This window comes from Enhydra lutris, unplaced genomic scaffold (genome assembly GCF_002288905.1).
Source record: "Enhydra lutris kenyoni isolate GAN:26980312 unplaced genomic scaffold, ASM228890v2 scaffoldscaffold4, whole genome shotgun sequence".
In the NCBI taxonomy this organism is placed as follows: domain Eukaryota; kingdom Metazoa; phylum Chordata; class Mammalia; order Carnivora; family Mustelidae; genus Enhydra; species Enhydra lutris.
This window is the reverse complement of record NW_019154088.1, coordinates 19,513,863-19,526,461: the sequence shown is the minus strand read 5'-3', so window position 1 is coordinate 19,526,461 and position 12,599 is coordinate 19,513,863. Positions and strand designations below refer to the sequence as shown.

The following is a 12,599-nucleotide window of genomic DNA, read 5'->3' as shown; positions in this document are numbered from 1 at the left end:
GCCTTCCTGGCCAGTAGCACCACTTAGTGTCTAATAAGGGAATCTAACACAATAAGACATTCTAGCATCACCTTTCTGTTCACTTTAGCCAAGAAATTATGTACATACCCAACTTCCCTCCTTTTCTCTTTCATTCTCTATATTCTAGCCAGACTGACCTACTTGCCAATCTTTAAACATATCATGCTCTTTCTCTCCTCCACACCCTCAGGTAGGCTTTTCCCTTCACCTGGAAATTCTATTGTCCTTTTCTTTGATTAATTCCTAGCTGAAATATCACCTCCTTTGTTTATTGACTCCCCTAGGCAAGATGAAAAAATTCCTCAGCTGCAATTCCATAACACTTGGGGGTTTACCACATCACGTTGTAATTATTTATTTAGTGTTTTTCTCCTAATATAAGACTTTCAGAATAAAGACCAAATGATTCCTACTCCCTCTTCCACAGCACTCAGCACGGTCCTGACCACTGGGAGGGAGGCAACATGGGGTGCACTAGAGGGTGACATGAGTCCTGGATGCCTACAGATTATCTCTGTGGCCATGAGCAACTTAACCCCTTTAAGTGGCACTGAAGATTAAATGAGATGCAGTAGTCTCCCCTTATCCATGGGTGCCTGCAACCACAGATAGCACTAAACAATATATGTATTTTGTTTTTTTCCTATACATACATACATACCTATGATAGAGTTCAATTTATAAGTTAGGCACAGTAAGAGACTGACAACAGTAACCAATAATAGAGTAACTATAAAAATATATTATAATAAAAGTTATATGACTGTGGTCTCTCTCTCTCTCAAAATATAGCTATACTCACTCTTCTTCTTGTGATGTGAGATAATAAAATGCCCATGTGATGAGGTGAGGTGAGGTGAGGTGAGGTAAATGACATAGCACCGTGATATAAGGTTAGGCTACTCCTGATTTTCTGACAGTACGTCAGGAGGATCACCTACTTCTGCACTGTGGTTGACTGAGGGTAAATCATGAAAAGCAAAACCACAGACAACAGGGAACTACTGTAATAAATTTCAAGTATTTAGCAAAGGGTATGGCACAGAGTGAGTACTCAATGTAAGCCAATTATTATTATTAAATGGCAGATGTTGGCCCAAAAAGAAGCAACAAAATAGATACAGGCAATGTTCTCTCTCTCTCCCTCTATCTGTCCACCTATCTATCTCACACACACCCTTCTTTCCCCTCTCTTTGAGAGTGACATGACTAATTACCAAAGAGAATAAAGCAGAAGTAACAATTGTAACTTCAGGGAATAGGCCATAAAAGGCACCGTGGCTTCCTGTTTGTTCTTTTTCTCTTTGACCGCTTGCACTGAGGGAAGCACATCGTCATGACACGAGGACACTGAGACAGCTCTATGGAGAGACCCATGCATGTGGTGAGAAAAGGAGGCCTCCTGCCGACAACCGCATGAGTGTGCCATCTTGAAAGTGGATCCTTCCACCCCAGTCAGGCCTTCAGATGATTACACCCCTGATGACAGCTTTACTAACAGCCTCACTTGAGACCCCGAGCCACAACTACCCAGCTAAGTCCAGATTCCTGACACTCAAAAACTATGTGAAATAATGTTTGTTGTTTTAAGCCTCCAGGTTTTAGAGTAATTTACTACCCAGCAGTAGGTAACCAATATTATATGTTTAACACAAATACTATGATTCTTTCCGAAGAATTCCAGAAATCACTTTTTAAAAATTCCTTCTTTGCAACAGGATATCTTGCCTCATAATTGGGGACTACAAGGGATTGGAACCAGGTGTGAAAGCAGGCAATCGGTTATTGCTGTTAAATTTTCTAACTTCATGATACATCAAGTGACTGACAATAACCATAATGAAATACCTTAATGTTGTTGAGGTTGACTTCTTGCAGGCTGGGATCATTGGCTTTCATCTGCTGCAGACTCACTTCCACATTAGTAGGATTGGGCGGTTCCTCAAATATTGGCTTGACCTTCTCACCTTTGACCACATCTAACACATACATTTTAATTATATTTTATTTTTGCCCTTTTTTTAAAACAAATTTTAATTTTAAAAAGAAAATGTAGGGGCTCTCCTGCCAAAATCAGAGATGACTTCCCCCAAAACGCACTTTCCTTCCTATGCTCAGATTCCGATAATACTCTAATATCAATGATAGTACAGCTTATTCTCAACAAAGTAAGCATAGGAATGGTATGGTTCGGAGTTACAGTTTCACCTGCTGTATATGGACTACTTTCAGACTATAATAATCAAGCCACAGGATCTGAGATGCAAAAAAGAAATAGAGTCTTTTCATTTCCAAAACCATACTGTTCTTCTGGAATATTTTTTAAAAATATTTGTTTACTTATTCTTTTTAAGTAGGGTCCATGCCCAACATGGGGTTCAAACTCATGACCCCAAGATCAAGAGCCAGCCAGGTGTCCCCTCTGGCCTCTTGACTCTACCCACCCTTCTCAGATACCCATTTTGGAGCTTTAATTTTGACAAAGATATGGAAAGAGAAAGGGATAGAAAGGCAAAATGGAACAATTCTCAAAAGCAGTTAACAGAAAATGTTTGCAGCATATATTAAACATACACAGTGTTAATATCTCAATATACACAGAGCTCCTACAGATCAGTAGACAAGTCAATTAGAAATGAACAAATAATATGATCAGAAGAGTCTTTGCCACTCAACCAAAAATATAAAAAGTCATTAAACTGTGAAATAAAAAAATGAAATACCTTTTGAGTAGCAAAAAAAAAAAAAAAGTGAAAAGAGATAACATGTGCCATTGGCAGCAATGTGGAGGGAAACACATTGTCTTATGTTGTTGGTGAGAAGATAAACTGATGCAAACTTTCTGGGAGAGTCATGTGGCCTCACCTATCAAAATGGAAAATGTCGGTACTCTATGACTCAACAGTTATGTATTTAGAGTCTAATCTACAGAAAAAATAGCATGGACACATAAAGACATATATTAGGGTTGTTCACTGACCTGTTGCTTGTGACAGCAAAACATGATAAACAAAATTTCACCAATGTGAAAATGGCTAAAGAACTTACAGCATATCACATAATAAGGTGCTACCTATTCATTAAAAGAATATGGCAAACCTACATGTACCGATAAAAGAAGAGAACCACAGTTTGAAAAAAAGTTAATGTAAAAGGAAATACATATAAATATAACAAAATATGTACAAGATCTATATGAGGCAAACAATACAACTTTATTGAAAAGAATAAAAGAGAACTAAATGGAGAGATACTGGGAGATGTCAGTTGTCAAGATGTCAAGATGTCAGTTCTTCTCAACTTGAGCTATAGATTAATGCAATTGCAGTAAAAAACCCAGCAAGTTCTTTTGTATTTATCAACAAACTACTTTTAAAGTTTATATGGAGAGGCAAAAGACCCAAAACAACCAACACAATATTGAAAATGAAAAACAAAGTTAGAGTGACACTACCAGACTTTAAGACTTAATATAAAGCTACAGTAATCAAGACAGTGTGGCAGTAGTGAAAGACTAGACAAAGAGATCAATGGAACAGAAGAGAGAGCCGAGAAATAGAGCCACATAAATACAGTCAACTCATTTTTGACAAAGGAGCAAAGGCAACGCAATGGAGAAAAGATGGTCTTTACAACAAATGGTGCTAGCATAATGAGACAACCACATGCAAAAAAAAAAAAAAAAGGAATCTAGACATAGACCTTATACTGTTCATAAAAACTAACTCAAAATGTATCACCTAGATGTAAAATGCAAAACTATAGAACTCCTAGAAGACAACCCAGGAGAAAATCTAGATAACCTAGGGTTTGGCAATGACTCTTCAGATACAACACCAAAGGCTTGGTCCATGAAAAGAAAGAATTGAAAAGCTGGACTTCACTAAAATTAATACAGATCTAATAAAGGATTATTATCCAAAATACACAAAGAATCTTAAAACTTAACAATAGGACAACAATCTGGGTAAAAATTGGGCCAAAGACCTTAATAGACACCTGAAAAAAGAAGATATACAGATGGCAAGCAAGCATATGAAAAGATGCTCCACATAATATGTCATTGGAGAAGTGCAAATGGAAATCATGAGATACTACTACCCACTTAGAATAACCTCAATCTGGAACACTGATAAAACCGAATGCTAGCTAATGAGTGGGGCAACAGAAACCTTCATTCTTTGCTAGTGAGAATGCAAAATGTTACAACCACTATGGTAGATAATGGTGGCTTCTTACAAAACTAAACATGCCGTTATCATTTGATCTAGCAATCATGCCCCTTCGTGTTTACCCAAAGGAGTTGAAAGCTCATATACACACAAAAAATCCACACATCGATGCTTATAGAAGCTTTATTCATAATTGCCAAGACTTGGAAGCAACCATGATGTCCTTCAGTAAGTGAATGGATAAACACATCCTTACAACAGGGTATTATGCAGTGCTAAAAAGAAATGAGCTATCAAGCCTGAAAAGGCACGGGGGAAATTTAAATGTATATTACTAAGTGAAAGAAGTCAATCTGAAAAGGCTACAAATTGTATGATTCTGACCATATGATGGTCTGGAAATGGCAAAATTATAGAATAAGAAGGTGAGTGGTCATCAGGAGCTAGAGGGGAGAAAGATGAATAGGTGAGCAGAGGAGATTTTTAAGATGGTGAAACTACTCTGCATGATACTATAATGGGGGACACATGTCACTAGACATTTGTCCAAACCCCAAGAGTGAACCCAAATGTAAACAATGGACTTTGGGTGGTAAAGATGTGTCAAGGTAGGTTCATCAAGTGTAACATACTGATGGGGGAAGTTGATACTGGGGGAGTCTGTGCATGAATTGGGGCAAGGAGTATATGGGAAATCTTTGTGCCTTCTGCTCAATTTTGCTGTGTACCTAAAATTTCCCTAAAAAAATAGTCTTAAAAAGACTTAATGATATGTATATGCACAAAAGCCCAGAAGACAATGCATCAGACTTTTAATAGCCAACGTGTTGTCAGAATGTTACCCGTTGATATCCAAGTTTAAAAGGATAAACATTTTCATCTGCACATATTAAAAGCTAAAAAAAAAAAAAAAAGAAAAGTAACATTGCTATGGTCTGGATAAATAGCCCAGTATAAATGATGGTTTGTAAACATGCTGCTCAGACTAGAAAGTACCTGCTCAAACTCCTTCAAAGAGAATAAAATACAATTAATCTAAGAAGAGCTATGATCTTCTGTAAGTTTTTACAGCACCTAGATCATGCTGGAGCAAAATTACTGATTTTATTGGTCCATCCTAACCCTGGATAGGTAAGTTCCTTTGGGCAGAGGCCATTTTTTATCTTTGTACCTAAGCCTAGAACCTTCCTGACACACGGCAGGTATTCAGTAGATGACTAATGAATGAGTCAGTGAGAGAACCTAATAAACTGTACACTTCTCCAGTGACTGACCCTTGGCAAACTGACAGAATCCACCTGCGGAGTCTACAGGGTAGAAATCTGATTCAACAGGCAGCCCAGTCAATAGGCCTCCCTCTTACCAACAAACTCTTGGAGCTCCCAAGTTTCACAGACCATGGACTCCACATTAACTTACTTCTCACAGGTGCTTTGCCACCTTTAGCGCTGGTCACTTCTTCATCAAACTTTGGATTGTTGAGTAAATTGTGTACCCCAAGAACAGCTAGAAACAAAGATAATCAGTAAATGTATCATAAGCTTGGGAAGGCATGTTAGGATGTCCACAATGTTAACTTGCCCCTTGAATATCAACTCTTCATATTATAAAGTAAGTCTCCAGAACCCCCTTGCCTTGCACAGTGTGTGGGACACATGTAGTGTTGAATAAGCTTACATATTTTAAAAAATCCCTTTCCAATCCTTCTCCATTGCCACTAGCAATCTTCACATATCTTTCTGTGGCTATATAGGGAGACCCATCTGCAGGGCAGTGGTCTAGTTATGCCTCAAGTTACTGAAAACTTGCTTAGACCTCCTAGTTAAGTAGACTCAACCTTTCTGTTTTCTTGCCTGTAAAATGTGAGTGTGGGACTGAGTCTAAGGATATTGTAGGATCTAACATTATACAGATTATAGCAAACGGCAGAAAGATCATGAGCCTCTTTCAGGGAAAGCCACCCCAATCTCTCAGTACCAACAGCAGTTGTTCTCTCCAGTTTAGAGCACTGTGGGATGGGAAAGAAAACAGATGTCAGCAGTAAAAGGTCGGATATGCATACCAAGATTTTGCAGCTCCTGTATTATGGGGAGCTTACACCAGGAGGCAGCAAAGGATGGAAGAAGAAGCACCCGGCCAGAATGTGCTGAAAGGCAACCACTGCCTTTGATAGTGAAATTATACAAAAGAGACTGGCAGCCTGGAGAAGGATCCCAGAGCAGGTCATCTGTCAGCAGGAGGCAGAGGAATATCTCAGAGCTCCTCAGCTGTACTGTAATCTACACATTAGGAGAAGGGAGGCAGCCAGTAGCAGCCTAGTAAAGGGCAAATGTTTAGAGCCAGCAAGTCTAGGGTTAAGGGCGGCACTCGGGAGCATCAGCCAGATCCGGAATCCTGGTTCTGTCCCATAATACCTGTGTGCCTTGGGAAGTTCTAAATGCCTCTGAGCATGCTTCATCATTGGCAAGGTAGGGAAAATAATTATACTTTAAGTGTTACAAAGGGGAAATCACTTCTCATGCGTCAGACACTGTTCTGAGCACTTTACAAATTCTTGTTAAATAAATAAGAATTTGTCACTATGTATCTGGCACTGCCTAGAGAGGAGACACCCTATTTAATAAACATAGGCCACGGATCATCCAAATATATCTTGCTTTGGCCCTATACTCACTAAGCAACTTCTAATTATAATTTGGCTCCCACTGCCAACTTTTAACTTTTGTTTCATCCATTCCCTGTGAATCTGGCTAGTAGATTAGCCTCAAACCGACGGCTCCTATGTGCACTGACAAGATGGACTCTCTAGACCCTCAGAATTGTGACCATGCTGAGCTCCAGCTGCTGTAGGAAGGGCTGTCTTGGAAGTCAGCTGCTGCTCCCTTGATGACTGTCTTTCTGCTCTCTACCAGCCAGAACAACATGCACAGAGACTGGCATTCTTTCTTACCTAAACCTCACTGCTGTCAGCCCATTCACTCATGGGGTTGCTCTCAACCTTCCAGAAAGATCCACCCTAGAGAAGATGCTGTCACCCACCCCCCAGGTGGGCTTTCTCCCGAGTTTTAAGGGAGTATCTGATGAGGGAATGAGGGTAAGCAGAGAGGAACAAGACAGTTTTCTATCTGGAGTATTCCCCTGGTTTTATTGTATGAATTTCAGAATCTAGACTCTTCCAGATGACTGGAATTTTTCTCCTTCTCCTTTCTTAAGCATTTCCTGGGAATTTAAGCCCAGCCCTGCATTCTCCCTTTGGGGAATTCTAGTAGAAACCATAAGACAACCCGTGAGAGGAGCAGTAACCATGACAGGATCTCTCCACAGCAACCAAAGGGCTCAGAAGAAAGGTCACTGCAAAATGCCTTCTTAACTGTGTGATGCAGGTGCTTCAATTCCTGCAATTATTTCTTTTTTTCTTTCTTTCTTTTTTTGATTTTATTTATTTATTTGACAGAGAGAGGCACAGCAAGAGAGGGAACACAAGCAGGGGGAGTGGGAAAGGGAGAAGCAGGTTTCCCACTGAGCAGGGAGCCCGATTAGGGCTCGATCGATCCCAGGCCCTGTGCTCATGACCTGAGCCGAAGGCAGACACTTAATGACTGAGCCACCCAGGTGCCCCATCCTGCGGTGATTTCTTTTTTTTTTTTTTTTTAAAGATTTTATTTATTTATTTGACACAGAGAGAGAGATCATAAGTAGGCAGAGAGGCAGGCAGAGAGAGAGGGGGAAGAAGGCTCCCCGCTGAGCAGAGAGCCCAATGCGGGGCTTGATCCCAGGACCCTGGGATCATGACCTGAGCCGAAGGCAGAGGCCTCAACCCACTGAGCCACCCAGGTACCCCCCTGCGGTGATTTCTGAGAGAGGTTCAAATATGTGAACTTGTATTGACCACTGACATCATCACAGTAGGAATGAAGATGTAGCTGAGATAGTAGGCATGCTATTAGAATAAGGCATAGCTGGTTCTCCTGGGAGGGAGGATGGATTATTATTACAAATGTCTTTCTGTGGAATAAAGATGTGAGGATTCTTGCTAAGGCTCATGGACTGTTTTTTATTTATTTTTTTTTTTAAAGGTTTTTTTCTTGGGGCACCTGGGTGGCTCAGTGGGTTAAAGCCTCTGCCTTTGGCTCAGGTCATGATCCCAGGGTCCTCACAGCTCAGCGGGAAGCCTGCTTCCCCAATCCCCCTGCCCCGCCTGCCTCTCTGCCTACTTGTAATCTCTGTCTGTCAAATAAATAAATAAAATCTTGAAAGGGGGGGGGTTCCTTTCTTTCTTTCTTTTTTTTTTTTTCCAGAGAAAGAGAGCACAAGTGGGAGGGGTAGAGGGAGATGGAAAGAGAATCTCAAGCAGACTCCACATGGAGGATAGAGCCCAACTCAAGGCTTGATCCCACAACCCTGAGATCAGGACCTGAGCTGGAATCCAGAGTCGGGCACTTGACCAACTGTGCCACCCAGGCACCCAACTATGGGCTATTTTTAAAGCACCTTAACCTCTAGTGACCTAATGACCCTAATAATCTAAATTTACATCCCACTTGGAAAAAAAAAACATCCCATGAATGCATAAATATGCTGGTAGATGCATGGGATCTTTCTCCAACGATATAGTAGAAAATGGGAGAGGACTTAATTAGGGTGAGAAACTTACTTTCATTACATATTCTTTTGTTGTTGTTGCTATGTTCCAGTAAAAGTTTATTTACAAGCCCAGGAGGCACGTCGCGGTTTGCAGACCCCTAATCTAGTGCCATCTTGTCTACCCATTCTTTGTCTACCACGTCTAGCGCCATCTTGTCTATCCATTCTTTTATACCATGTGTGTTTTGTCTCTCTGCATGTGTAACCAATTCAAATAATAACACCAATTATTATTTTGTTGCTACTGTTTAGAAAGCTAGACAAAGATGAGCAGATCGGGCTGAATGTGGCTTTCATTACTGTGTGGGTGTAATGGTAAATAACTCCTGCTCTGTGGTTAGGCTAACAGCCCTCTTTGTGGCAATCAAAATGGAACAGCGACCATGGGGAACAGCAGGAACTTCACGGATGCTCCGTGATGGTAAAATGTGATAAAATGCCAAATGTGAAAGCTTCTTAGAGGAACGGCTATTATTTCATTGTTTAAGTTTGCAACACTCTTTTAGATTCCTTTTTTTTGGTTTCTCTAACTCTTGAATTTCGTAGGAAGGGTATTATTAGGGCATTTTATAGCTGAAATAGGATTTTACATTTTACAGCTGAGATACAGCAAAGTAAGATTTGCTTAGAGAGGTGAAGTCACTTCCGTCAAGTCTGATGGCTACATACAAGCTGAAGTCACCTGGTATTGCAATATTGATGAGTAGTTATCCAAAAGCTCAGAGGCTGCTGCCAGTGTGTGCCTGAAGGTCCAGAGCCAGACAGAAAAGTGTCCCAGAGCTGAGGACTAACCTGCAAGATCATAGAGTTCGGTGTCGGAGGCACTGGCCAAAGCTTCTTCCAGTTCTGGGTCAAGGGTCACTTTTTCTTCTTTACGAGTTTCTATGGGCTTTTCTTTGGGGATGAAGACTCTCCCTTTAAATCAGAAGGAAAACAAAAACCACACTGTGCTGCTGACCAAGGCAGGGTAAAAGGACTGACCAGACAATGCAGTTCTGAGAGCCACTGAGAGCCAAACCTTAAGCCCATTGCGCACGCAACTGGGATTCCTTCATTGCTGGGATAATGTCAGTATCATTAATCCACCATTAGAGGGAGGGAACGTCAGAGGAGGAATCCTGCATTCTGCAACACAGAGATGTGAGGAGACTATGGTCCTTAAACGTAGAAGGAAATGGTGGTTTCTACCTCTCTACTATGGATTGCCAGCATTGCCCTTAGACCTGGGCAAGAGAGGCCCTGCCATGGGCCCCGTGCTTTATAGGGCCCACTGTGGTCCTCTTCTCCTGCAATCTCCCTGGTCCCTGGCCCCTGGTCATGGGGCCAAAGGGACATTCCCACCGAGAATCCCATCTGCTAGGCTCCACTCCAGGCATCTGGGACCTTGGAATTCCCTGCTCAAAGACCCCTGAACTTGCTTCCAGGGCCTGTATGCATCCCTTCCCCATGTCCATCCACCCAAAGGCATGTCACATTGCTGGAGTGGGCACCCCTAGGCCAAGGGGAGGTTATTTGTGGGTGAGATGAATGCAGCTTCAATCTGTAGGCTGTGTGCCAAATATGTGTGAGGCTCTAGCAGTATAGGACAGATCCATATGCTTGCATGGAACTTTTGGAAGCCCAAGAATCCTGGGCTTCTAGGTGTATGTGTAACAGGATAGAACATATTTTAACAGTTTATTAGTTTTTAAACATTTATTAAAAATGGCACATGGGCTTCTATTTGTATTCTTCCCTTGGATCCTGCAAATACTGGAGGCAGAGTTAGCCACACAGCCCCAGGGGTTCCTGAGGGACAAACCAGAGCTCTCTTGAGTTTTTCTTGCTAGACTGAGATTGTAGACCACTAGGATGCTCTATCTGGGGTCACTTGGAGTAGCGTAGTGACCCGGGGATACAGCTACTCTCCAGACATACCAAAGGAAGTCAAATATAAAAGGAGAACTCAGGATTGACGTGTTTAGAAGTTGTAGAGGTCTGTGAACAGCAAGGTACAATGTGCTTCCCACATGGGGATACTTTGCCTTCACCTCCCACTTCGTCCTCGCAGTCAGATTCCATTTGTCTTGCCCCTGCCTCACTTCTGAATATGCTGACATCTATGCCCTACCTCCTCAGCCCCAACCTCTGAAGATCACATCGCTGGGAGGATGGCATATTACCTGCTCCTAACTTTCAGCCAGTGCAACGTACCCACATCCCACACGCGCAATGACTCATAAGGGTAAACCTAGGACATCCCAGAGTTGCCATAGCAATACTCCAAACCTGCTTACACTCTTTCCCAATTCCTGCCAGCTTTTCACTCTTCATTTCTTTTCTGGAGCTGCTCTTCTTGGCATGATCTTTGAAATTGGTCTCCTCCAATTTGATCTTTGGAGTTCCCTATAGACTCACCCTTCCACTGCCTTCTCTTTGTCATCTTGGGTAGAACACAGAGCTGGCTCCCGGTTCAGCCAATGGAGACCAACACTCTTTCCAGATCTCTCTGGCTGGCCAGCCCTCCCCACTCCCACTGGAAAGGTAAAAGTCAAACCCAAAGTCAGTAACTCTCCTTCATAAATCCTCTCCAACAGCTGTCCCTGGTTGCAGGGGCTGCTGACTTCTTGATAGCTGACCAGATCTTCAAATGGCTAGACATGAAATCAGGGACCAGGCAGCACTGGGCACCCTAGGGAAATACCACTGCTTGTGGTCAGACTGGGGTATCCTGGCCACAATGTCTCCTCCACTGACCATCACCCTGCTTCCTGCCTCCCCATCATGTAAATTGCCACCTTTCCCAGAAAGAAAGAAAATACACTGGAGCTTAATGAAAAATATAAGGAGAATGGCCAGAAGATAGAAAATGGAAAAGAAAACAACCAATCAATAACATTTCAGACACTGGGGTTTATCCCAGACTTCTTTTTCAGAATATCTGCAACCTGAAGCATTTTCTTTGTGGCTCCAGTGACTTTGGTTCCAGAGTTACTGAGATGTCTACATTCCACCTTCCCATGAGTGTTCAGGATTACCCTCAACACCATGTGCAGAGGGGACCCACAGCTTTTGAACTTTAGGACAGCTGCTGCTGCACATCATTCCTGGGGGGCGGGGGGGCGGGCAACCAAACAAGTTCTAAGTGCATAAAGCTACTGCAGAGAGTAAAACGTGGCCCAGGCACCCGAGGGCTTAGTGCATACGGTGTTCAGAGCTGAGGTTGCATACCCCTCCCATGAGACCTTTACTGTAGCTTCCACTGCCTCCAGATCACCCATTGGTCCTTCTGGTGGTGGTGGGGGGGTGGGTCTGCACGTTCCACTCTATTCCTTCTGCTCTGTTTGGAAAACTTGCTTTCTGAGTATTTTGCCCAAACAGTGTTGATTTCCAACCTTCTCCTAAGCTACTCCGGGCAACTGTATACCCCTTTTGTCTCCCCATTTACTACTCAGACTGCCCCTTTTTTTCCCTGTGAATCACCTGCAGATTAATCTGGATCAAGAGATAATTTACTGTGACTGTTTCTCAGACCTTGACTCTAAGAAGAAGAGACAAAGCTTTCCCCTTATTATTGTCACTACCCTAATACTGGATGTTTGTTGGGATTTTATTGAAGATTTGACATTGTAACTTTTCTTTCACAATGAACTCAGTCCAGTAGCAGCTACACTGCCATAGAGACAGCTCCGTATTTCTATGGTAATCCTTAGTTATCTGCTCAATATTTCACTGTCCAACATCACTTTCTTAATAAATTGACACGATCAGTGGTGCACGATC

The 12,599-nt window shown here is 42.2% G+C and overlaps 1 protein-coding gene across 1 annotated transcript in view; it reads right to left on the bottom strand.

The window, feature by feature from the left end:
* LOC111161406 (tropomodulin 2) overlaps positions 1-12,599 on the bottom strand; it is a 67,455-nt gene that overhangs the window by 37,500 nt on the left and 17,356 nt on the right. The window contains exons 4-6 of the mRNA XM_022525033.1: positions 9,630-9,752; positions 5,613-5,699; positions 1,870-2,000 (exon numbers count right to left, since the gene is read on the bottom strand). Of these exons, the coding sequence (XP_022380741.1) occupies positions 1,870-2,000; positions 5,613-5,699; positions 9,630-9,752 (341 nt within the window). The remainder of the gene's footprint in view (positions 1-1,869; positions 2,001-5,612; positions 5,700-9,629; positions 9,753-12,599) is intronic.